This window comes from Onychostoma macrolepis, chromosome 03 (assembly GCF_012432095.1).
Source record: "Onychostoma macrolepis isolate SWU-2019 chromosome 03, ASM1243209v1, whole genome shotgun sequence".
In the NCBI taxonomy this organism is placed as follows: Eukaryota; Metazoa; Chordata; class Actinopteri; order Cypriniformes; family Cyprinidae; genus Onychostoma; species Onychostoma macrolepis.
In genome coordinates, this window is record NC_081157.1 from 1,355,861 (window position 1) to 1,382,620 (window position 26,760).

Sequence of the window (26,760 nt, forward strand, 5' to 3'; positions counted from 1 at the left end):
AAGTCCCTGCACTACTATACTATACTATTTTTTTTTTCAATAATCCATTACAATGCTTTATACATAAGAAACATCTGCCACTATATCTGTTTCATTGTGACTTTTTAATGTGTCAATTAATGTGTCCTGATTTAAGCGAATATGCAAGAAAGAGCTGAAGCCTCTCTAAAATCTCTATAATAAACTTCATTCTGAATTTTTATTTTCATTGCACTTCAGTCTCAATGCATCATTTGCCATTTGCTCAATATGTTTAAATGCCCTCAGAATCAGTACATCCATGTCATTTTGTGTATCAATTTCCTCATGGTAGCACTTCACAGGGAAGATGTGACTCACTGAGATACCCGTATGTTCAGAGTACTCCTTCAACTGGAAAATAACAAACATATAGTCAACTGTGATGTGCTAGGCACATGTAACCTATTACAGTCAGACTACATAATTAGGAAAAATTTAAACTTTTAAACCAGATTTGAGTTTCAAGTGTAACAGAAGCAAGAAGGTTCATGTTTAATTCTGTAGTACAGAAAAAGGAATGGACAGAACATTTTTGACATGATAAATGCAATTACCTTCTCTTTTATCTTCTTGCTAGTGTAGATTTTCCTTAAGTCTTTATTTACAAGTGGACATGCATCATCTGGCTTTGTCAGGATCATTACCTGAGGAATTTCTGTTGAAGGTGAACATGAATACAAATGTTTATTGATTGTGTGATCTAGTTGGTGTCATGATGTATGACTTGTTGCATTACACTAATATATCAGTGGCTAGATTAGTGTGCCATTGAAACATGACCGTTCAAAAGTTGTTCAATTAACTTTTTACTGTTTGTAACAATGCATATCTAGGCAGAAATTTAAGTTATATGAATCTTGATTAAGTCACATTAATATGATTTTTGCCTTTGGTAAGGAAATGGACTACTTGCACTGAGCTTTGTGACAGAAGCAGTTTTAACATTAAGTGACATGACATCTGACGCACAGATGCCATTGGCACATGCCACTATGCTCAGTGACACTTCCGGTGGCACTTCCGGTTTTCAGTGGCATGTGCCAGTAGAGAGTGGCATGTGTCACTAAAACCTGTGACACATGTCAATGGACTGCGTCTTGTGTCACGGACATTGTCGCGGTGCGTGTCGCACCTTTGGTAGTGACTGACACCTGCCGCTGGGTGCCGCTGCAGAATGTAGACTGTTCCTCTATTAAGATTAAAATGTGTCTAATGCCCCTTAATGTGTATTTTTCATTGTAAGTTTATTTCCAGTAGCCTGCTTTGTACAATACATTGAAATGTAAATACGCATTTTTTTTTTTGTTCCATAGATTTGACAGTTCAGCTGTAATTATAAAATAGAGACTATGCAGAGGCCATAGCCAAAAAAAAAAAAAAAAGAAAAGAAAAGAAATATGAAACGCTTTACTCAAAAGTGCCACCTGACACTTGCCTATGCGAGTACATAAAATATAAACTGTCATGAGAAAACTCCACAAACCATTATAAAGTGATGTCTACTATTCTAACGTGCTTTATGAAACTTACACCAACCATTCAGAAGTGTGCTTGACCTCGACACAGGCTTTTCACAATGCAATGTAATGTAGCCTAAGTCTGCAACGTATAATGTAAGTCTAGATGCTATTTAAACAAAATTTCTACTTATTAACGTGTCTGCAGAAAGTCAAATGCTTTGACAAAACATTCAGGCAACTCCAGAAGAAATGCATGCTCATAATATATATATATATATATATATATATATATATATAGAGAGAGAGAGAGAGAGAGAGAGCCTATATATATAGTGTTTCTTGTTACACATTTATAATTATAAACTGATTATAAATTGTTTATATATGATTATTATATTACTATATAGAATATTAAATATTGTATTTTTTTTACAGTCATGCCAATAAAGCAATTTTGAATTGAATTGAATATTAAAGCAGATGATAATCTGGCGCTGGCCAATGTAAAGTTTATACGGACATCCTAGAATGGGTCTGCGCGATCTCCCACATACAATAGCACTGTAGGCTATTGCACAACATTCAGTGTTCTGCCACTCAAAAACAGATGTGCCATAAACTCACAACATTTGAGAAAGTATAACCGACTTACAAATACCTTTAATTGACTTTTTTAAAATCACTAAATTAGGCTATTTGTTTAGGATATCGCATCACAGTTGCATCTTCTATAGATATAGCTGCGACACTTACGTGACAATGTCAATGACACATGCCAATCTCCACTGACACATGCCAATGAATACCGGGCTGTGTCATTTGGCATGTGTCAGTGGAGAGTGGCATGTGTCACTAAAACTTGTGACGCATGCCATCTTTTCAGTGACATGTGTCATTAAAACTCGTGACACATGCCACTGAAAACCGGCTATCCAAATGAGACAGCCCGGTATGGTATGTGGGAGATCGCGCAGACCAATTCTAGGATGTCCGTATAAACTTTACATTGGCCAGCGCCAGATTATCATCTGCTTTAATATTCAGTTCAATTCAAAATTGCTTTATTGGCATGACTGTAAAAAAATACAATATTTAATATTCTATATAGTAATATAATAATCATATATAAACAATTTATAATCAGTTTATAATTATAACTGTGTAACAAGAAACACTATATATATATATATATATATATATATATATTATGAGCATGCATTTCTTCTGGAGTTGCCTGAATGTTTTGTCAAAGCATTTGACTTTCTGCAGACACGTTAATAAGTAGAAATTTTGTTTAAATAGCATCTAGACTTACATTATACGTTGCAGACTTAGGCTACATTACATTGCATTGTGAAAAGCCTGTGTCGAGGTCAAGCACACTTCTGAATGGTTGGTGTAAGTTTCATAAAGCACGTTAGAATAGTAGACATCACTTTATAATGGTTTGTGGAGTTTTCTCATGACAGTTTATATTTTTATGTAATTTCGCATAGGCAAGTGTCAGGTGGCACTTTTGAGTAAAACGTTTCATTTTTCTTTTCTTTTCTTTTTTTTTTTTTTTTTGGCTATGGCCTCTGCATAGTCTCTATTATTTTATAATTACAGCTGAACTGTCAAATCTATGGAACAAAAAAAAAAAAAAAATGTGTATTTACATTTCAATGTATTGTACAAAGCAGGCTACTGGAAATAAACTTACAATGAAAAATACACATTAAGGGGCATTAGACACATTTTAATCTTAATAGAGGAATATTTGTTGTACAAAAAAAAAAAGAATTTAGCGACGCAATAAATCGTTTACTTGACCGCAACATACTGTTAATTAAATCAATATCGTTCTGCCGTTAAGTGCGTGTGTCACGCAGTCTACATTCTGCAGCGGCACCCAGCGGCAGGTGTCAGTCACTACCGAAGGTGCGACACGCACCGCGACAATGTCCGTGACACAAGACGCAGTCCATTGACATGTGTCACAGGTTTTAGTGACGTTTGTGTAGCTGAACAAACCAATGGCACTTTAGCCCACCAGAAAGGGCAGAGCCGACCACTATATAAGTCGGCTCGTAGCGCCATTAATCAGATCATTCTCCTTCAGCGACGAGGATCATCTCTTCGTTGACTCTGGAAGAAGCTGAAGAAGCTCAGCTCTGCTCACCGCCACCTTTGAAGACACCTTGCAGCGAGGATTCCTGCAGCCATCTGCCGCATTGAAGAGCAGTTTTCCTGAGAGCAAATTTCCAAAAGAGCACATTTTCAGCGCGCGTTGTTTTAAATGTCACGCCACGAGTGTGACGTGTGCAAGGATCCCCCCACTTCTGTCACGAGTGGCTTGGTCTCATTCACCGCATCTGAGGAGGATGCCATCATTGAGGAAGCGACCGTCGCCGACTCCATGTCCTTGGCAGCGTCTAATGCAGAAGAATGGGGAGGTTCCAGTGGTGAGCTCGAAGCCCTTCCCTCTTCTCGACCTACGAGGCAGAGGCCAGATGCCGAGCTCATCTGTCAAAGGCGGTAGAGGATCTGGGCTTTGAGTGGTTGGTTCCGGAAGAGCCTGCCCATGGCCTGTTGGACGAGTGGTACCTGCCGGGAAGCCGTCAACAATCCTCTCGCCAACGTCCTGGCCCGTTCTTGCCTGCAGTTCATGAAGAACTCACCAAGATGTGGCGCACCCCCTATTCGGCCAAACTTCTCCGCAGTATGGACGAGTCTGACCATGAACATCAGGAGGCTTTCGGAGAGCTTCACACAGCGACAGACCTGGCTCTGCATGCTACAAAAGCGTCCACGGCTGCGGGCTGCCAGAAGAACCCAGCTAGAGGTCTGCGAGGGACTGTTTTTTTAGTCCTGCTCCCGCGAGGTTATATTCCGCACCCACCCGATATATATTCACTCTTTGTTCACCCGCCGTCCGTTTAGAATAATTTTCTTCCCGACCTGACCATTCCCGCTAAATTTAGATCTCCTTTCCAGAATCTCACATTTAAATTTCCGCTACTAAAAGATGTAGAGATAACAAATAAAAGTGTAGTCTGCACAAAAGTGTATTTGTTATTTTATTCGTCTTGTCAAGAGTTGTGGATTTATTGACAGCAAAATGTTAAACGAATTTTGTGTCTTAAGACACAAAATTCGTTTAACATTTTGCTGCCAACACAGTGGCCTTAACTACTATGTACTACTACTATACACATTAGGTGGCCTTAACTACTATGTACTTACATTTAAATTAATCATTTGAAACAATGCACTTATTGTGTGCATGCATGTTTTTACATTGTATTTATATTTTAAAAAAATACCTATATGTAGTTACATCTGTAATTAATTTCTGTAATTACATTTATAATTACACTGTTGACCCATCCCTTACACCTTAACCCACCCTTAAACCTACCCAGACCACCAAACCTGTCCCTAACATTAACCGTATCCCACCTCAATAGCAGCAAAAGTGTTTTGCAATACAATATGAACACAATAAGTACATAGTACTTAGTTTTTGATGTAACTACATAGTAGTTAAGGCCACCTAATATAAAGTGGGACCAAATGTTGTACAAAAATTGTAGGCTATTTCTTATTTTTATTCGTCTTGTCAGGATACAATTCGTTTAACATTTACAACACAATAGGAAAAAGTGTCGCAGAGAAAAAAAAAAGTAGGTTGCACAAAAATAGCCTATGAGATATTTTATTCCTCTTGTCAAAATACTAAATTCGTTTAACATTTTGCTGTTAACACAGTAGGAAAAGTGTCGCAGAGAAAAATAAATAAATAACCCTGTCATTTAAACATCGACATCTGTCATTTAAAATTATAGGCTAAGCACTATATTAAGAAAACCGAGTTGAACGTTATTCAAGGACAGCACATCCACACTCCATCCTTATTCTGCTCTGTCACTCATTGACAACCTGCCTGGTCTGTCTGAGGGCGCATATTCACCACCGGTACAGCCTGCTCTGAGGACATTATGCACATGCTGCGCACGCAGAAGCTTCAAGGTCCCCGCCCACACGAATGCAGGTTCCCTGTCTCCTCTCGGCAAACTCTCATTAAAAAAAATAGAACCTCTTGCCTCCCATTTCATGGCTTGGGCAGTCATTCCGGGAGCATAGACGCGGCTCTTTCCCCTCTGAGGCAGATGGGAATCTGCGTTTTGAACTACCTCAACGATTGGCTTGTTCTAGCCAGATCAGAACGGGAGTTGGCTGCTCACAGAGAGCTGCTACTCAGCCACTTAGAGTGCCTCAGGTTGGTTATCAACCCGCACAAGAGTCACCTGTTGCTCAGACAGCGAGCTGTCTTTCTGGGGACAATCTTAGTCTCAGTCTGAATGCGGGCATGGATTACGTCGGAGTGATCCCTGACCATTCAGCGATTAGCAGCATCACTCAAGCCAGGGGCAAGGCGTCCCCAGAAGATTTTTCAAAGGTTACTCTGCCTTATGGCCGCTGCCTCTGTAATTCCTCTGGGCCTGCTTCACATCAACTGCCTAGAGATGCTGGCGGTTTTCTTAGCCCTGAAAACCTTCCTACCGACCTTGAAGAGGCACCACATCTTAGTCTGGTCAGACAGCATGACGGTGGTCTCAGGTCAATCAACAAGGCCGTCTCAGGTCACGCACTCTACACAGGATGCCTCCTCTCGTTGCCTACTCCTTTGGGCACGGAGGGAAGTCCTCTCGTTACGGTTGGTTCATGTGCCGGGCAGATTGAACCTTGGCACAGATATGCTGTCCAGAGGCAATGTAGCCCTTAGCTAAATGGGTGCTACATCCTCAAACCGTTCAAAAAATCTGGTCAGTCTTCGGCAAGGCAGAGGTATACAGTGAGATGCTCTGGCCCACGATTGGCCCTTTACGCCTTTCCCCCGATCGCCCTGATTCCTCAGGATCATCAGGCGGGTCAAGGAGACCGGGTGCTCCCTTCTCTTGGTGGCCCCATTTGTGCGGCTGCCGGGTGGTCGTTGCCATCCACATTTGCCATATTTAGACATCCCTGCCTTGCAGGCATGGGTTCTTTCGTTTTGAATTGCCATTCTTTCCCCCTTTGGGCAGGATATTCTGTATCTGCTCATAGCGCGTCATGATTAGATGCGTTCCCCATATGCATTATACGCAACGGGAGAGACCGTTCGAAAGGGAACACTCCGGTTACTAATGTAACCTCGGTTCCCTGAGATAAGGGAACGAGCGTTGCGTCACTCGCCATTGCTATAAGCTTCACACGAATCGATGACTATCGCTTTAGTCAAATTAATATATAAATTAATCTGATAAATAATATCAGAATGGATATGTAATTTACATGTTTGTGCCAAAATACTTAATTAATATTCATTGCATCTGTCAGTGCGTTACTTTTTAAGATAAATTAAATATGTTTAATACTATTGAATTTCTTTTAAGCAGGTACTGCATTAATTGAAACTATTTTAAAGTACTGGAGTAAGAGCACAACAAGCAACACTCCTGATTATAGCCCTGCAAGTTCAATATAATTGAAGCATAGTGGTAATGCAGAGAACGTGATTCATTGTTTTAACCAACTGACAGCCCTAAAACGTATAGTAACGTATAGATCAGTCCAATTAATTTATAAATGGAAACTTAACAGGTATGAAATATGATCCGTAAGTAAAAAACACTGTGGTTACACTTTATATTAGGTGGCCTTAACTACTATGTACTTACATCAAAAAAATAAGTACAATGTACTTATTGTGTTCATATTGTATTGCAAAACACTTTTGCTGCTATTGAGGTGGAATACGGGTAATGTGAGGGACAGGTTTGGTGGTATGGGTAGGTTTAAGGGTGGGCTAAGGTGTAAGGGATGGGTTGACAGTGTAATTATAAATGTAATTACATAAATTAATTACAGATGTAAGTACATATAGGTATTTTTTAAAATATAAGTACAATGTAAAAACATGTATGTACACAATAAGTGCATTGTATCAAATGATTAATTTAAATGTAAGTACATAGTAGTTAAGGCCACCTAATATAAAGTGGGACCAACACTGTTAATGAAAAGATGAGCACTAGACAGCTGCAGGTTAGTAGGGAAATATATTTATGTTATTATTCAAAATGCACATTTGGAAAAGAAAATATATTTATTTATACTACGGGGCCGTTGAATGCTTGAATCTGATTGGCTGACGAACGTTCTGAGGTGTGCAATTATTTTCAGGGAAACGCATGGCGAACGTAGTTCCAGGCAGCTCTTGACCGCATTACATGACCATATCACTTCGCCAAATGATTTCTGTTATTTCAAAGGTCTTACAACAGCAAAATAACCAAAACCCACAACAACACTGGCCAAACAAATAAATATAGAAATCAGTATGATAAAAACGACAGATAATTTCCATGTTTTTGCCACAAAATTACATTCTATTGTTAACAGAAAGCACATACTCTATTTCTCCCGCTATCTCTCCCTCACAGATGCACACATGGTTTGCACACACATTAACATACACGCTAATGTTGTTAGCGCTACTCTGACGATTTTATCCATAACATCAACTTAAAAACAACTCGACTTCTCACAAGCGAGGTAATAACTGCGCTGTTTCGTGAAGAAAATGAAGTTTCACTATTAGTAATGTTAGAGAAATTAGACGAACACTTTTGAGAGATGCACAGACTCAGAGGTAATTCACATGCTCTCTCTCTCTCTCTCTCTCTCTGATAACTTAGTTATTAACTGCAATAATCAGCTATCAACGGCTCAAGCCTCGTTACTAGGTTTAAAATGACATTTTGGAATTAGCAACGGAGGCGTTGGATAAGATGCGGAAGAAATAATCCTACTCACAATAGCGTTTTAAGTACAAAAACCGGACAAATACCTTGAAATAAATCATCTGATCGTTGTCTTAAGGTGTGGCAACTGTAGTATAAGCAGAATAATTGACTCTGAATGATTAGAAAAATAATGCGTCGTGGCCGCATCACCACCTCGGGTGTGCATTATTTTTGTGCATTATTTTTCTAGGGGGTGTGCATTATTTTTCGAGGTTGTGAAGAGGCATGGCCGCATCACCACCTCAGGTGTGCATTATTTTTCTGCCCGTCATCAATTATTCCTTACAGGAACTACAAGTTCAATATAATTGATGCATAGTGGTAATGCAGAGAACATGATTCATTGTTTTAACCAACTGACAGCCCTAAAATGTATAGTAACAATCTGCGTTCTGGATAACTGGCTGTATGTAGATGTGCTGCTGTTACTGGAAATGCCTGAGCTGTATTAAGTAGAACACGGAAGCAGTTGTGCAAGTAGTCCATCTACTATGATAAAGATAATGAAGACGATTTTCAACATTTTCTTGCTTTTATACTCACCTAGTTCATCTGCCTTACTTTTAATGTATTTCACCTTCTCATAGATATTGTCATCATCTGCCAATGATATTTTGTCAGCTGCCATGACAAAGACTAGGCAGTATGTATGATCCTGAAGGCTTGGATTACTTCTGTATCCCTCATCTTCAGGAGTAATGGAAGATTCTGGATTAAACTGAAAAAAGGGCACATTAGAGAGATGATAAGGGTAATCTAGTTATATCCTAATATGTGATTCATATAAGTCAAGTACAGCAACTGTGGAGGATATCTGAAATAACATTTTAAGATTTTAAAAAGTCAGTCCACAAGTACATGTGAGTTAATGTAAAGGAATAGGTCTCACTTTGTATCTTTCCTTTATGTAGCCACCCATGGCTTTGACAATGTCCTCTGTATGTATGCCATGTAAATCCTCCGACTCTAAGCCCATGGTGTCACTTAAAACAAATGGCATAACAGATTGTCCGTTTCTTATGTGATATGTTTTATACTGTAAGATAAAAGCATGAATGTGACAAGTAAATATATATTTGGCAATTTCGATGCAATTAATGTGAACATGAAATGGAGACCAAAATTACTATTTGAATAGACACTGCTCAAATGAAAGTGCCTAAGAATGACAAAAAGAAATTCAAATGGCCCCTGATTCTCCAACAAGGGCCCACCACTGAATCTCTGTCATTTCTATCACTGGTTAGTTGATTGTTTGTTTCAGAGCAAAATTTGTCAGCCATTGTCTAAAGCAGTGTAGCTACGTCTGAGAGCATGGCTTTTTCAGAAACTAGGGCTGCACGATTAATCGAATGCGATTGTCATTCACATCTTGTCAGTAAAGCCGGTTCTATAATTAGTAGTAAATCTCCATCACCTGCTTTCAGATGGAGCAGCATTTACTACACAGAGCCGTAGTTCTCTGACATACTACGCAAAAACATTGCAGACAATATAATCGTACGATTATGAAATTGAAGAAATCGTTTGTGATAATGACAGCTGTTTGCGTAGCTTCTCAGTGGACTACGGCTCTGTGTAGTAAATACTGCTCCTTCTGAAAGCACATGAAAATACCACATTTAATAACATGTTTTTACTCCAAACTAACTTCATAACGTCAGCGGAGTGTTGATGAGGCTTCTTACACAGAATAAGGCATGCAACATATTTCATAGTATTCTAAGCAGTGTTAAAGGCTGTCGATTAGCATTGCATTATAGATATACTTTATTATAATGAAAATTATAATAATAAGAACTCAGATAAACCATATATTTCCGTAGCTGTGTGTTTATTAGTCACGTTGAATCAATGAAAGCTGTTAAATCTTCTGTTTATTCAGCAACCGCTATAGGAATTTCTTGGGTTTCTTCTGCAGGGCGTATTTGGAGTTTCCGTGGGAGAGCGCCCTCTGGTCTTCAGATGGAGATTTACTACTGATCACAGAACCGTGCTTCACTGAAAGATGCGCATGACAATCGAAGCTTCTGTCTAATCATCATTTCGATTTCATTTCGATTTATCGTGCAGCCCAGAAACAATTTCATAAGGAAGAGTGAAAAAGTGAAAAACTGAGTGATGGGACACCCATAATTTTTTTCACCTATGCTTATTAAAAACATAATATGCGCATACACACATTTCCTTATAAATCGGACTAAATAGGCAGTTATTTCTGAAAGGTTTATAATGCATAAATGATGCGAAAACCATATATGAAATTTTTGTAAACCACCAATTTAGAAATTACATGCTCATAAAGTATGTTCATACTTACTAATTTTGTGAAAGTTGTGCTCCTGTCAGTTGTTTTGTTAACAAGGGCTTCATTTGTGATTCTTCTTTGGAAAACACTATTGACTGAGTTGATGAAGCTGGACTTTCCTGATCCAATTTGTCCAACTACCAGGATCCTTGCATACTTAATATTTGGATCGCTCAGCTCAAACTCTTTCAGTGTTTTCTCCAAATAATCTTTCTTTCTGTTCAAAAACAAAGTATACAAATAAACTAAAAGGATTAGAATTAGAATTGAACATACAATTGTAATTCAACTTTCAATTCAAGGACGGAGAATTAAAATGGAAGGAAACTTACAGAAATTAATAGAACTGATCAATGTTTGAAATGCTGCCGAGTAAATAGAGTTTTTCTTTTATATTTAATTTCAATTTATTTTTTATAAATTAGTTTTATGAGGTGGACAAACACTTCATTTTCCAGAATGCAATCAATTACAGTTGAGTTTAGTACAGTTCTTATCCTGTACTCCATTTCTGTCGAGGCCAATTCAGTTAAAATTAACTGAATTAAACAGGAGCCAATTCCTAAATTCTGTCAATCCAACAAATTACACAATATTTGGTATACAAACATTTATATATTTTTGTTGGAAGATTTTTTCCCCTACTTACCTCCAGGGAGTGTCCCTCCATGGTTTTCCATATTCTGTAAAAAGAATGCGATTCATATATCAATATGATTAATGCAAAAGGATTAGACCAGAGGAGAGATTAGAGTGCATTATCTTTTACCCTACATTTTGTAGATTTCTTTCTTGTTTATTTATTTGTGTGTGCCATGTGAAGTAAAAACAAGACTTTTAGGTTGACTTTGAAATTAAAGCTCAATTCCGTAAAAAATGGCAAGCTGTTTTAACACTCACTCCTTAAATCGTACTAGTATCTATTTTCATATAACTTACTTTTTTAACCACTAGTACAGTATATATTCCATTAATTACTAATAACCATTGACCTCTGTCATTCAGGTATCATCTATTTTGTCAAATGTCAACAGTTTTGACTAGTACATTTTTTATGTACTAAAAGTTATTCGTTGTGCAGTAGTACTTTTTTAGATGCTACCTATTAATTGTCATGCCCATGGACTGTTTTATGTTTGTTTTCCTCCCCACGTGCTCCATGTCCTAGTTTTCCCCCATGTATCTCTTGTACACATATTTGGTTTTGTTCCTGTTCCTGTTTGATCAGTTCCATTTGTTCTACCTGTGTTTGATTAATTACCTCGTTTAGTTCTAGTATTTAAGCCCTGTATTTTCCTGTGTCCAGTGTCCGGTGTCTATCGTCATCCTGGTTTGCTACATGTGTCTTCCTGCCTGCCGGTTTTCCCTGCCATTTGGTTCGTTAAAGACTGTTATTTGTAATTCCTCCTGTGTCTCCTCGCTCCTCATAGTAGCAGTATCGTGACAGAACACCAGACCGACAACAGAAATAATTTATTGCGTGTTTCCCCTCTGTTTTGTTTCTGTGTTTTGTACAGTGTTTTTTGTTTCCGTTGTATTTCCCCATGGATCCCCTCGCCCAGCCTGAATACCACTTCCTCCTGCTGGAGCAGGGGGAGAGATCGCTCGAGGGCCATACCAGACTGTTTCTGGCCATCGCTCATCTCACCAGCTACCCGGACGACGCGCTCTGCTCATTCTATGACGCCAGTTTGAAAGCTGCGTGCAAAGCGCCGTTGTTCGAAGATGGTCCCTGGCCTCCGCCTCCAGCCTCCGGGTCCCGGACTCCACCTCGGCCCATCGACCCAGCGGCTCCACCATGGCTCCTAGCTCCCTCCTCTCTTTCGGATCCCCACCACCACATCGGTCACTGGCACCATCTGCTCCACCTTGGTCCTCCAGATCATCCCCGTCGCCCTGGCTCATTGGCTCTCCGTCTCCGCCTCGGGCTCTTCGGCCACCTGCTCCGCCGCCGTTGGTCAGCCCCCTGAAGTCGTCAGCCCTTCCTCCACCATGGCTCCTCCCTCTGTCGGCTCCACCATGGGTTGACATTATGGCTGTGTTTACCGCATCGGCGCATTGTTTATCGACAGTGGTTTCTGGAAGTATCCCTAGGCCCATTTAATAATGTCAATGACAGAATCATGCCGATGAGTGATACAGTGTCGTCTGAGGGCCCAAAGACCACTGGCATCCAACAAAGGTCTTCGGCCTTGTCCCTTACGCACAGGGATTTCTCCAGTTTCTCTGAATCTTTTGATGATGTTATGCACTGTAGATGATGAGATTTGAAATTTGAAGTTGAGGAACATTGTTTTTAAAGTATTCCACAATCTTTTTACGCACTCTTTCATAGATTGGAGAGCCTCTGCTCATCTAAGACATCCCTTTTATAGCTAATCATGTTACAGACTTGATGTCAATTAACTTAATTAGTAGCTAGATGTTCTCCCAGCTGAATCTTTTCAAAATTTATTCCTTTTTCAGCCCTTTTTTGCCCCTGTGTCAGTTTTTTTGAGACCTGTTAGCAGGCATCAAATTTGAAATGAGCTTATTTTGTGCATAAAATTGTAAAATTTCTCAGTTTAAAAATGTATGTTATCTATGTCCTATTGAGAGTAAAATATTGGCTCATGTGATTTTAAATTCTTTTAGTTTTCATTTTATTCAAATTTAAAAAACGTCCCAATATTTCCAGAATTCGGGTTGTAGAATATGTGTCGAATTCAAAATAAAAATTCACATTTGAATGCAAAAAAGTTGCATTTGAATTTTAGGTGTGCGTCAGGTTGTCATGACCGGAAAATAGCGGAAACAATCTGCAAGTAAAACTCAGTTTATTGCGTGGTAGAAATGGCCAAGATTTCTAAAAATCCTTTCTTTGTATTGGTCTTAAGTAATATTCTAATTTTCTGAGATACTGAATTTGGGATTTTCCTTAGTTGTCAGTTATAATCATCAAAATTAAAAGAAATAAACATTTGAAATATATCTGTAGCATCAGAACGAGTCAGACAAAACTAAGATTCGATCAGGACATCGAAACATGAGGAGCTGAAATTCCAGGAGAACAGGACAACGTCGTAAAGATTCCTATCTCCGACTTCTGGAGCAAGCCTAACCAACAAGCCTCTTTCACAGAACAGCTCGCAACATTAAGACAAAAGAACATTTATTGATAAGTCCAACGCAGGAAGGAGATCGTCAAATTTGGGGTAAATAGTCAAGATTAATGGTCAAAGAGATGGCCATCACATGTGTTCCACAAGAGAAATCACAAGCTTCTTTAGATTGACTTTTCCCCCACACATACAAGACAAAGGCTGAGACTGAAATTCCTTTGTCCAAAGAACATGTCTTTTGGTCTCCACAGAACTATACAGAGACTTTCTTTTCATATGCACGTAAAATCATCCTAAAAGGACATTTCTAGGCATAACACTATATTATGTATGTAACCACACATTAGATTATCATGTTTTAAGCACATATTATGTGTCTTTTAATAACTATTGAATGACTTTAAGGTTTATTCGTGTTTGGTATGTATGAGCTTGACAATTCTAGCTTGAAACGTTTCTTCCAACTGATTCTTTGTCAAATGTATCATATTCTGGTTATAGAAATCACATCCGAAATTATACTTTGCAAGAGTGTGTAAAATTCAGACCATGTGACTGATAACATGCTGATTTATGATGGAAGGAACAACCTAGCTAAGATAATAGCCTATCTAATTGGTCAAGACACCAGATGGGATGTGTCCAAAAGCCGAGTTTAAAACCTCAGGACACCATCAAATCTCCCCTTCTTCCCTTCTTCCCTTCTCCTCTTCTTCTTCTCGCCACCGCGTTTGACGCTGTTTTAGCGCTCTTTGAGCGTGCTCTGGCCTACAGGCCAGTTGCTACTTAACACCACGATGAGAGGAAAAACCACCTAGTCTCGTTACTCATTTTATTCTTTTACTTTAGTTTCTTTTCTTTCCGTTGAGTCTCGTGTTCAAAAGTTAAGTTTGCCGCAAAGTCCAGCTCCGACTGCACCGCTTCAAACTTCAACCAGCAACTGACTCCAAGACCATCCTCAGCCAACACCCAACCATTGGCTTCCCAAGACATCACTTCAAAGACTACTGAACTTCCAGCCAATCACCAACTCGGAAAACCCTTTCCTGCAACGACGACGAAGACAGAAGGGATTTCTCCAGTTTCTCTGAATCTTTTGATGATGTTATGCACTGTAGATGATGAGATTTGAAATTTGAAGTTGAGGAACATTGTTTTTAAAGTATTCCACAATCTTTTTACGCACTCTTTCATAGATTGGAGAGCCTCTGCTCATCTAAGACATCCCTTTTATAGCTAATCATGTTACAGACTTGATGTCAATTAACTTAATTAGTAGCTAGATGTTCTCCCAGCTGAATCTTTTCAAAATTTATTCCTTTTCAGCCCTTTTTGCCCCTGTGTCAGTTTTTGAGACCTGTTAGCAGGCATCAAATTTGAAATGAGCTTATTTTGTGCATAAAATTGTAAAATTTCTCAGTTTAAAATGTATGTTATCTATGTCCTATTGAGAGTAAAATATTGGCTCATGTGATTTTAAATTCTTTTAGTTTTCATTTTATTCAAATTTAAAAACGTCCCAATATTTCCAGAATTCGGGTTGTAGAATATGTGTCGAATTCAAAATAAAAATTCACATTTGAATGCAAAAAAGTTGCATTTGAATTTTAGGTGTGCGTCAGGTTGTCATGACCGGAAAATAGCGGAAACAATCTGCAAGTAAAACTCAGTTTATTGCGTGGTAGAAATGGCCAAGATTTCTAAAAATCCTTTCTTTGTATTGGTCTTAAGTAATATTCTAATTTTCTGAGATACTGAATTTGGGATTTTCCTTAGTTGTCAGTTATAATCATCAAAATTAAAAGAAATAAACATTTGAAATATATCTGTAGCATCAGAACGAGTCAGACAAAACTAAGATTCGATCAGGACATCGAAACATGAGGAGCTGAAATTCCAGGAGAACAGGACAACGTCGTAAAGATTCCTATCTCCGACTTCTGGAGCAAGCCTAACCAACAAGCCTCTTTCACAGAACAGCTCGCAACATTAAGACAAAAGAACATTTATTGATAAGTCCAACGCAGGAAGGAGATCGTCAAATTTGGGGTAAATAGTCAAGATTAATGGTCAAAGAGATGGCCATCACATGTGTTCCACAAGAGAAATCACAAGCTTCTTTAGATTGACTTTTCCCCACACATACAAGACAAAGGCTGAGACTGAAATTCCTTTGTCCAAAGAACATGTCTTTTGGTCTCCACAGAACTATACAGAGACTTTCTTTTCATATGCACGTAAAATCATCCTAAAAGGACATTTCTAGGCATAACACTATATTATGTATGTAACCCACACATTAGATTATCATGTTTTAAGCACATATTATGTGTCTTTTAATAACTATTGAATGACTTTAAGGTTTATTCGTGTTTGGTATGTATGAGCTTGACAATTCTAGCTTGAAACGTTTCTTCCAACTGATTCTTTGTCAAATGTATCATATTCTGGTTATAGAAATCACATCCAAATTATACTTTGCAAGAGTGTAAAATTCAGACCATGTGACTGATAACATGCTGATTTATGATGGAAGGAACAACCCTAGCTAAGATAATAGCCTATCTAATTGGTCAAGACACCAGATGGGATGTGTCCAAAAGCCGAGTTTAAAACCTCAGGACACCATCAAATCTCCTTCTTCCCTTCTTCCTTCTCCTCTTCTTCTTCTCGCCACCGCGTTTGACGCTGTTTTAGCGCTCTTTGAGCGTGCTCTGGCCTACAGGCCAGTTGCTACTAACACCACGATGAGAGGAAAAACCACCTAGTCTCGTTACTCATTTTATTCTTTTACTTTAGTTTCTTTTCTTTCCGTTGAGTCTCGTGTTCAAAAGTTAAGTTTGCCGCAAAGTCCAGCTCCGACTGCACCGCTTCAAACTTCAACCAGCAACTGACTCCAAGACCATCCTCAGCCAACACCCAACCATTGGCTTCCCAAGACATCACTTCAAAGACTACTGAACTTCCAGCCAATCACCAACTCGGAAAACCCTTTCCTGCAACGACGACGAAGACAGAAGGGAATCCCTGTAACACAAGGCAACGCAAGTAAAACAACTCCAGATTCTAACTGAGCTGGTGCATTTAATATATATTTTAGCCTCATTGAAAAACTCAATGCGAGGGTTAATTACGTGATTGATGGTTTGTTCAGGTCTATGTGATAGCACATATTGCTATAAACTTGGGATTTCACATTCTCATTCTCTAAACTCATCCTTTCTCTCTTTTTGCAACGTGTGAATGTGTGAATGCGTGTGTTCATGTTAGATTAGTTTATGTCTTAGGTTTATATAAATAAAGTCGTATTTATATTTAAAAGAGAAGTATCTTGTGTTTTGTGCTTACAAGTTAATGTCTTAATCTGCCGATCTTGTTACTGTGCTTATTAATAGTGTTTTTACTATATTTTGGATTTTAATATCCAGTGCAGAGTTGATGTTATACGGCTCGTTCAGTGAATCGCTGCCGACTCAGTGATCAGCCGCAGAACAGTGATTCTGTTCAAATTACCTATAAAATCATAAATGATTCCCTTTGAGCTAAATTAAAATTATATTTATGTATCAAACCCTACATAATATTGGTGGAGAATGCGGGCAGATTAATCTAAATTGTGAGCATAAACCAAGTTATTTAATCTTTTCCATTGCTGTGAATGAAAGATGAGACACTTCTGAGCGAGACTAGGGTGTGTGTGTGACGTCAGCAGCGCGCGCCTGCTTGAATGAATGAACGCAGAGAAGGCTGTAACCCGAGTCCGCCTCTGCATTGTTAAACTGCATTAAGTGAATTTAAAGTTAACATCTGTGATCGTACAATAAGGTTGAAATTGAGCGTGTTCCTTTTTTTCTGTAATGCCTTGTTTTATAGCTGAATTGATGTCCTGCGTGTTCCAGGTCATTCACATCAGGAGAATAGCTATACTCCTGAATCTCAGTCACTGTTAGCTGAACGGAGCTAAACTGCAATAATTAAAAGGAAATAAATCGGTGGATAAAATTAGTTTGAGCGTGTTCCTCAATTCTATTTGATCAAAGCCTCATTATTCATAGTTTGATTTTCAGTGCGTGTTCCATTGTCAGATCATCTATGCTATAAGCTTGATAAAGTTAAAGTTAAGTTTGTGCCAACAGCGAAGAAAACCTGTTGGGTTTACGTGTCCAGAGAAACTGGCACGGGCTTTATGATCCGATCACTGTTTTCCTCACCTGCAGCACGAAGCGGCGATTCGAATAAAGTTTAATCAAACTCTGAACGAACTGAGAGTTTAAGCGCCACATCGCAGAACCAACTAAAAGCGGTGTTGTTATTTGTACAGTGTTGAAATGCGCCGACATTTCATGTAACATGCTTAACTGTAATTGCAATGCAACAATTCATGTGCTAGTCCACTAGAGTTTGTTTTGGTTGCCACAGTTACGATCGTGACACGGAAGTCTTAACCTACTCCGGAGCAACTCTGAACTGCGCACGCGCAGCACATCGAAGCTATTGTAAACAAACTCCATACTGTTGCTAAGCTAACGAAACGGTTGTGTTTACATTGAAGCCTATGCTAAAGCCATTAGCCTCAAAGGCTAGAAGTTAGCATTAGCATCCATTGGTTGAATACCGTGTGTGTGTTTGAAAAGCTAAAGTGGTTTAACCCTTTTAACATCTAAACTAATACACTTGTTGGTCTTTCTCTTTCTTGTTTATCTAATTTCTCACTTCTTACCACGTATTTACATTTTACTAGAAAGGAAATACTAGTTCACAATTATTAATTGTACCAAATTCAAATTTGATTAAAACATTAAATTTATTTGGAATCATTCAAATTTCCTTCAGATCATTTCATATGATCATTACTTCTAGTATTGTCGTTTGGGCCTAATCATTTTAGGTGCGAATAAGCCTTGAACTTTGAAAGTTTTAAACTTATTCTACCTAATTGATTTATTACCCATATCAATAGATTCTATTTAGACGTATACTCACTCATTACTTTATTGCGTGTTACCCCTCATTCTTCCTGTTTTGGTTATACACTTAGCCACTATTTTTAGTTACTAAAACTAAAGAGTTCATCCTTTATTTAATTTCATTTTTGCTTATTTTACCCATTTATTACTTTTCAAGTTTACTTTGTCTTACCATTTTCTTTCCTCTGTGTATCCTAGCTTGGGAGCGACACACCCAAGCCTTAATAGGAGACATTATCCCTCACTACGAGTTCAAATAAATTAGAGACAAATCTCTTTCACCGAAATTTATTTATTTGTTATTAGTTGTGCAGCAACTGAAAATAACACTCTACTCGTAGTTGGGCATAACAACTTGCTAGTGGACCCGATCCACTTAATCTATTGTCTCCTCCCTTCTGCTTTCTTTCCTCTTCACTTTTCACATTTGTAGGGACCTGTAAGAACCATCAATCGATTCTAAGTGAATGAAATACACAATCCTGTCAAAAGGCGAATTATCCTTAAGAATTTGATTGTAATCAAACCCTCTTTCGTTCTTCCTAGCCTTCCCACATTTGAAAACGCATAATCCAAATTTTAACATCTCATCCAACGCTGAGATCAATTTAATAGAGATAAGTTTTGGGTGACCGTTGCCTCACAGCCTCCCTGGTGAGCGGTCCAACTGAAAGGTGTATGTTGTCAATCCTGTCAGACTAAGAAAGAGATATCATAATTATTATTATATTCGTTTGTCTAAAACAGAGATTTAATAATATTGTTTGCCTCCTTGATAACATTTAATTGAAAAAAAAAGAATTTTCCTCATTTGAAAAAAAAGGAATTGATTCTTTAATTGAATTTGTTTTTCACCTTTTCTCTCTTTTCCCTCTTCCTCATTAGAAGTGACAAAGTCTTCACATCTCTAGTCTACCTAGATACCCTGAGACCAACACAGTCATCACCACACTACACTAGTGGTTCAAAATCACTGACAAAACACTTAGTTGTCCCACCACACATAGGCTTCTACTCACACAGATCTGTATCAGTCTCTCTTCTCCCCAGCGTGCTAACATGCCGCAGACTGCAGCCCCCTTAGCCCAAGGGGAAGATGGGAACACTTGGCTGAGAGGCACGACAGACAGCCTCACCCCCAAGACCCTTGAACTGTTATTATTTTTAATAATAATCCTAATTCTGAGAAGATTTCTGACACAAGATTCGAGCCAGAACACCAACCACGAGGAGCTAGTCAAAATCACCAGCTCCTAAGCTATGCCTTCACAACCCAGCTGAAGCTCAGCGACAAGCACATCACCCATCTTCAAGAGGAGCTGACATGTGCTCAACGCCGCATAGACAAGCTGGAAGTGAAAGTTCAAGATCAACCCAAAGCACCCAACGAGAGGAGCAGGAAACAACGGAACAAGTTAAGGAGCTCCAAGCAGCCCTGACAGCAGCTCAGCTTGACCAACAACATGCAAAAGCTGCCCAGAAAGACCTGGTAAACAGACTCCAGTATGCCGAACAGCTACTAGAGAAAGCCAAGAATGACATCAGTAACAAGAATGCTGAAATCAGTACCCTGAAAGACCACCTTGAAAGGTATGGAACTGAAATGGACAATCTGACCCAACAACTAGACGATACCAACTATGAGCTCTATATGGTCAGAAAAGAACTCAAACATGCTTATGAGCAGAAACAAGAGCCAAGGCAAGAGAAACATCTCTCACCCTCACGACTGCTGAGCAGAGCCGAGTCCTACGTCCAAGAACTGGTACGCAACGAAAGAAGCGAAGGGCCACAACCCAAAACCTCACCTGCCTTCGCCACAGAAATCTTTCCTGTCAACGAAAGAAAACCTCCCATCCAAGCAGACCTTGGAGCTGCACTTGGGATGACCGTCAAAGACCTCGACAAGCTGTCTAAAAACCTCAGCAAGTTCAACCCGAACTCCACAGAGGGCCACACCATCGAGGCGCATCTGCAAGATATCAACTTTTATCTAGAAATGAGACCTCATGTGACTGACAGAGACAGGTTGTACCTCCTTAGAGCAACGTCCGGTCCCGAGGTACGAAACTTCCTAGATCGACAGCCCAGTCGAACGAAGTCAGACTACCAGCTACTTTGTGAGGTCCTGATTAAAGAATTTACAGACCCAGAGTCCAAACATGGACTGTTAACTGCCTTGGAAACCAAACAAGGTCGACAAGAGACTCCACAAGCTTACTACAACCGACTCCGACAAGCTTACTTTGGTGCACACAACGAACCTGACCTTGAAGAGGATGTGAACTTCAAAAGCCTCTTCCTAAAAAATCTGCACCCTGGAGTCAGTCACCATCTAGGCGTCATGGCCTGTCCGCGCTCCATGACCATCCAACAGTTGCGTGACCTAACATAGAAAGCCTACAACAAGCAGAAGATGGCCTCAAAGAAAGGTAACAAAACCTCCACACTCTTGAACTCTGTCACCAAAGACTCTAGCCTTGCACTGGACGATGCCCAGTTGAATCACGACACCAGAGTTTTCCATCAAGAGCACGGAGAACGTGACCCCCATGTCCACGACAGCTATCAGCCCAACCGCTGGAAAAATCCATGGGACAAGCCACGCTTCTCAAGAAACCCAAAAGATCAGACATCCAAAAGTAATCGCCTGACTCATCCAAGAGCAACTCGTGTGGGTAAGCGACAGCGAAACCCACCTCAGCACCACTCAGACGTGCACAGTGCTGAGTACGCACAAGAACAAGACAGCTTACCATCAGAAGACATGGAACAAGTCATGAAACAACTGAAAGAGTTCCTTCAAGATAAGCTGAACACGGATGACTACAAAATTGAATCATGCTCGCTGTGACCAGCGACAGAACGGAAGGCCGGCGATCACATGGTACACCACCATATCAGAGATGACAAACACCTGTTCAACAACCACCCAGAACGAGCAAGTCTCTCACGGCCAACTGTTGATGAAAACTGAGGTACCAGAGAACATCACCTCAGTCACCCATCACTCACTAACAAACTGGTAAATGAACTCCAACTCCAAGAACCACATTCCTGTCTGTGCAACAGCAATCACCAAAGCACAGAAGGTCAGAAAGTCTGCCACATCCAGAAGGCAGCACGAGAGGAATGCAACATAGGAGACGAAGTTTGCATCCCAGCTTCACACAGCCATGCCAAACTACCTCCGACTGTCTGCTAAAGAACTTCCTGCCTTTCTGGACTGACCCCCATTAGATCATGGACACGCCCTCATCCAAGCCAAGGATGCAGAGAGCCCGTCTTCACTGACATTCCCGAAAAGGGGGGAGACAACACAGACTGAAACAGATCTGACCACACCTACACTACACCAGTAACACACACAACATTACCTACACCCAGAGGTAACCACATCTACTGATAACACATTTAACAAACATATTCTTCCCACAAGTAGAATATCCAAATTTTAGCGTAACATAAAGTTACATACACCACCATGAAGGAACATGCAGCTATCCTCACCATAGTTAGAACACCTGACACTAAGTTAAGGTACATGACTCCTAGCTGCACATGACATCCTAGCTCAACAGTAGTTGCAAACCATGCTAGGAAAACCCACAGCAGCTTTGTTTTGTTTTGTTCTTCTTTACCTATCCTTTTCCTTCCCCTCTTTCTTTAGTAGGTGAAAACCTAGACACCCTGCAAGGGTCAAAGGTCTGATATTAGGATTGACTTACCACACCTAATATCCATAGCCACTCTAAACTGAATGGAAGCCAGAGAGCTCCATGCACGATAGGTCAATTCACTTTACCACAAATGATGTCACCAGAAACTAAAGGTGAACACTCTTAAGTTAAGACAACTTAGAAGAAACAAACAAATCTAATCACAAAATTTGATTGAAGAATCAACGTACTAAACTAAATTAGAACAACAATTTCCAAAATTGAACTAAACTATTCAGTTTACCGAACTAGATTGACCAATTGAATATAACCGCCTGTACCGAATAACCTGATGCCCTGCACCAGTACAGTAACTGTCATGGAGGTGTTGTTTGCTGTGTTTGTGTCTGCTTCTTCTGCCTCTGTTTATCCAGTGCTTGCCGATGTCTCCAACTCGACACATCGCCAATCAAGGGGGGTATGTAGCATCAGAACGAGTCAGACAAAACTAAGATTCGATCAGGACATCGAAACATGAGGAGCTGAAATTCCAGGAGAACAGGACAACGTCGTAAAGATTCCTATCTCCGACTTCTGGAGCAAGCCTAACCAACAAGCCTCTTCCAGAACAGCTTGCAACATTAAGACAAAAGAACATTTATTGATAAGTCCAACGCAGGAAGGAGATCGTCAAATTTGGGGTAAATAGTCAAGATTAATGGTCAAAGAGATGGCCATCACATGTGTTCCACAAGAGAAATCACAAGCTTCTTTAGATTGACTTTTCCCCCACACATACAAGACAAAGGCTGAGACTGAAATTCCTTTGTCCAAAGAACATGTCTTTTGGTCTCCACAGAACTATACAGAGACTTTCTTTTCATATGCACGTAAAATCATCCTAAAAGGACATTTCTAGGCATAACACTATATTATGTATGTAACCCACACATTAGATTATCATGTTTTAAGCACATATTATGTGTCTTTTAATAACTATTGAATGACTTTAAGGTTTATTCGTGTTTGGTATGTATGAGCTTGACAATTCTAGCTTGAAACGTTTCTTCCAACTGATTCTTTGTCAAATGTATCATATTCTGGTTATAGAAATCACATCCAAATTATACTTTGCAAGAGTGTGTAAAATTCAGACCATGTGACTGATAACATGCTGATTTATGATGGAAGGAACAACCCTAGCTAAGATAATAGTCTATCTAATTGGTCAAGACACCAGATGGGATGTGTCCAAAAGCCGAGTTTAAAACCTCAGGACACCATCAAATCTCCCCTTCTTCCCTTCTTCCCTTCTCCTCTTCTTCTTCTCGCCACCGCTTTGACGCTGTTTTAGCGCTCTTTGAGCGTGCTCTGGCCTACAGGCCAGTTGCTACTAACACCACGATGAGAGGAAAAACCACCTAGTCTCGTTACTCATTTTATTCTTTTACTTTAGTTTCTTTTCTTTCCGTTGAGTCTCGTGTTCAAAGTTAAGTTTGCCGCAAAGTCCAGCTCCGACTGCACCCGCTTCAAACTTCAACCAGCAACTGACTCCAAGACCATCCTCAGCCAACACCCAACCATTGGCTTCCCAAGACATCACTTCAAAGACTACTGAACTTCCAGCCAATCACCAACTCGGAAAACCCCTTTCCTGCAACGACGAAGACAGAAGGAATCCCTGTAACACAAGGCAACGCAAGTAAAACAACTCCAGATTCTAACTGAACTGGTGCATTTAATATATATTTTAGCCTCGTTGAAAAACTCAATGCGAGGGTTAATTAAGTGATTGATGGTTGTTCAGGTCTATGTGATAGCACATATTGCTATAAACTTGGGATTTCACATTCTCATTCTCTAAACTCATCCTTTCTCTCTTTTGCAACGTGTGAATGTGTGAATGCGTGTGTTCATGTGTTAGATTAGTTTATGTCTTAGGTTTATATAAATAAAGTCGTATTTATATTTAAAAGAGAAGTATCTTGTGTTTTGTGCTTACAAGTTAATGTCTTAATCTGCCGATCTTGTTACTGTGCTTATTAATAGTGTTTTTACTATATTTTGGATTTTAATATCCAGTGCAGAGTTGATGTTATACGGCTCGTTCAGTGAATCGCTGCCGACTCAGTGATCAGCCGCAGAACAGTGATTCTGTTCAAATTACCTATAAAATCATAAATGATTCCCTTTGAGCTAAATTAAAATTATATTTATGTATCAAACCCTACAATCAGTCTGAATATAATATACAAGTTTCACTTTTTGAATGGAATTAGTGAAATAAATCAACTTTTTGATGATATTCTAATTATATGACCAGCACCTGTATATTATCTTAATGCTTCATCCATCATGTGAGGAATATTTCTAATAACTTCTTATAAAAGTATTCATCATTCATACGAGACTGAAAATCGACATATAATTCATTTCAACTTCCTGCATTTGAAACAGTCTTTAACACGATACTACACACGACTATCTATTCAAAAGACAGTTATAAGGCAAAGATCAAAATAAAGCACACCACACATAACATAAAACACCAAGCGTAAAAGACATCAAACATGTTATTTGTTGATACACTTGCTCTAATAGCAATGGAAATAAATGATTGTCTTTAGAGATCCTCTATGTAAGTTGAGTTTCTTTTGTTGTAAGAGAAGCAAAAAGGCGTGTTCTTTCGGAATGCAGGAGAAGGGGAGATGTCCGAGGGGGTCATGAGAATGTCACATTGCGTAGGTCTGTTGAGCGTTTGCGTCAACATGTATCTGTCTTTTCTTGTTGATACCATCACTGAATTATGGTTAAACGGCCAGGAGATTCTTGTCCCGTCCTGGTTAAATTATGTTTAAGTGATAAGAAACAACAGTGTTCTGTTCGGTTCTTAAATCCATCCAGATGTTCTCCTCAAATTCATCATTGTTTTAGGGGTCTCATGACGATAAGGAGCGCATGGCAGGAAGCTAGTCAGACAATTGGCCGTTGTGTTGGTCATTTGTTAATTTTACGACTCGGTGTGGAGGGGTAAACTCCTTAGAATGTGCTGAGTTGAGATTACATGTGTGTCCTTTTCGACCAGGTTCTACAGCACTTGCTCGATGCTCGATGACAAAATAATAAAACCCACATGACAAAGAATCATGATAAAATCGTGAATTGTGAAATTTCTGAAAAAAGCGACCAGCCGGCAGAGGATTCTGCTTGCTCTTAAAGCCTTCCCCGAACAGCTATGTTTGCAAAACAAACAATGACATGTCCAAAAAGAATAACTAATTCTCAGTTTAGAGAATACTATCCATATGGTCTAGGTGTTCATAAGGCATATGCCTTAAATACGGGACAAACTGCATTCCTTATGGCTTTCATGTGGAAAGCTTTTTTGATGCCCTAAATACGGGACGATTCCGTATTATATGGAATGGTTGGCAACCCTATGTGACAGTGACTTCTTGTTCTTTGTGTTTTACGGCGGTTGACATACACACATGCCAAATGTTATTTAGAGGACTTTTTTGTTTGTTTTTTCCCATGTTGGTACTGTTTGGAGCATACATACAGTACATACACATACAGATGAACATACACACGCTCTCGACACCTGGTTTTATTATTATGTGGATCAATATTTTATGTTTGTTCGTTTGTTTGTTTTTGTTGCCAAATTGGTTCAGAACAGTTGTTGAATAAACAGCTGAACTGAACAATTATGCTTACCTATCTGTTTGACTCACAGTTTTATTGATCACTTAGATAGCATTGATTTAGAATGAAGTTGGTTCGATATGAAAAAAAAAAAAGCTTAGATGTACTAAACTACTTTTGCCATGTTGTTGTAGCTTAGCCTGCTACATTTCTCAGGGGGTAGCTTCAGTGTAGTGAAGCTTCATTTAATGTAGACTAACTGTTAGCTTAGCATACTACATTTTCCAAGTAGATTGCCCAATACTGTCAAGATGATAAAAACAAAATATGAAATGAGTTGAGTGATTACAGGTTATAGAATATAGTGCAAACAATCTTTTTTTAAGAATTCAGAAACAATGCAGAAAATACAATTTGTGACACAGATAAAACTTTAAATAATTTAAAATCTAAAAATAGAAATAAAAAATAAGTGATTATATTTAGCCACATAGTTTAGTTTGTTAATTTATATAGTTTGTATATAGATTTTTTAAATATTTAATGGCTCACCGAATTCTGTTTCTGTTGACTGTGATGATCCCATTTCTTATCTTCCCGTTTGTTTCCCTTGTATTCCCTGTAAATACTAAATGCCTGTATGATAAAGCAAGTTAGCCTATATAAATTTAATAGAGAGCCAAGAACTATGAGAATTGCTATGAATGTATTATTCTTGTTGTTCTTCTGTTGTTTACTTCCTCAAATGACAAAACAGTTGCTGATA

The 26,760-nt window shown here is 39.1% G+C and overlaps 1 protein-coding gene across 2 annotated transcripts; it reads right to left on the reverse strand.

Moving 5' to 3' along the window:
- On the reverse strand, positions 1-26,760 carry LOC131537390 (interferon-induced protein 44-like). Of its 2 annotated transcripts, none has more exons than XM_058770767.1 (7): positions 26,547-26,760; positions 11,269-11,302; positions 10,632-10,836; positions 9,201-9,347; positions 8,873-9,029; positions 576-676; positions 1-372 (listed from the first exon to the last, which is right to left on the reverse strand). In XM_058770767.1, the coding sequence occupies exons 1-7, from the start codon at positions 26,578-26,580 to the stop codon at positions 187-189; spliced, it is 864 nt and encodes a 287-aa protein (XP_058626750.1). In that variant the 5' UTR covers positions 26,581-26,760; the 3' UTR covers positions 1-186. The 2 variants fall into 2 exon arrangements, with proteins under 2 accessions (XP_058626750.1, XP_058626749.1); XM_058770766.1 differs by having other exon boundaries at positions 8,855-9,029.

Coding starts and splice junctions, on each gene's coding strand:
- LOC131537390 (XM_058770766.1), bottom strand. CDS start 26,580: ATGGGATCATCACAGTCAACAGAAACAGAATTCG. Junction 10,837..11,268: donor TGGAGGGACACTCCCTGGAG/GTAAGTAGGGGA, acceptor GTTTTTGAACAG/AAAGAAAGATTATTTGGAGA. Junction 9,348..10,631: donor GCACAACTTTCACAAAATTA/GTAAGTATGAAC, acceptor TTTATCTTACAG/TATAAAACATATCACATAAG.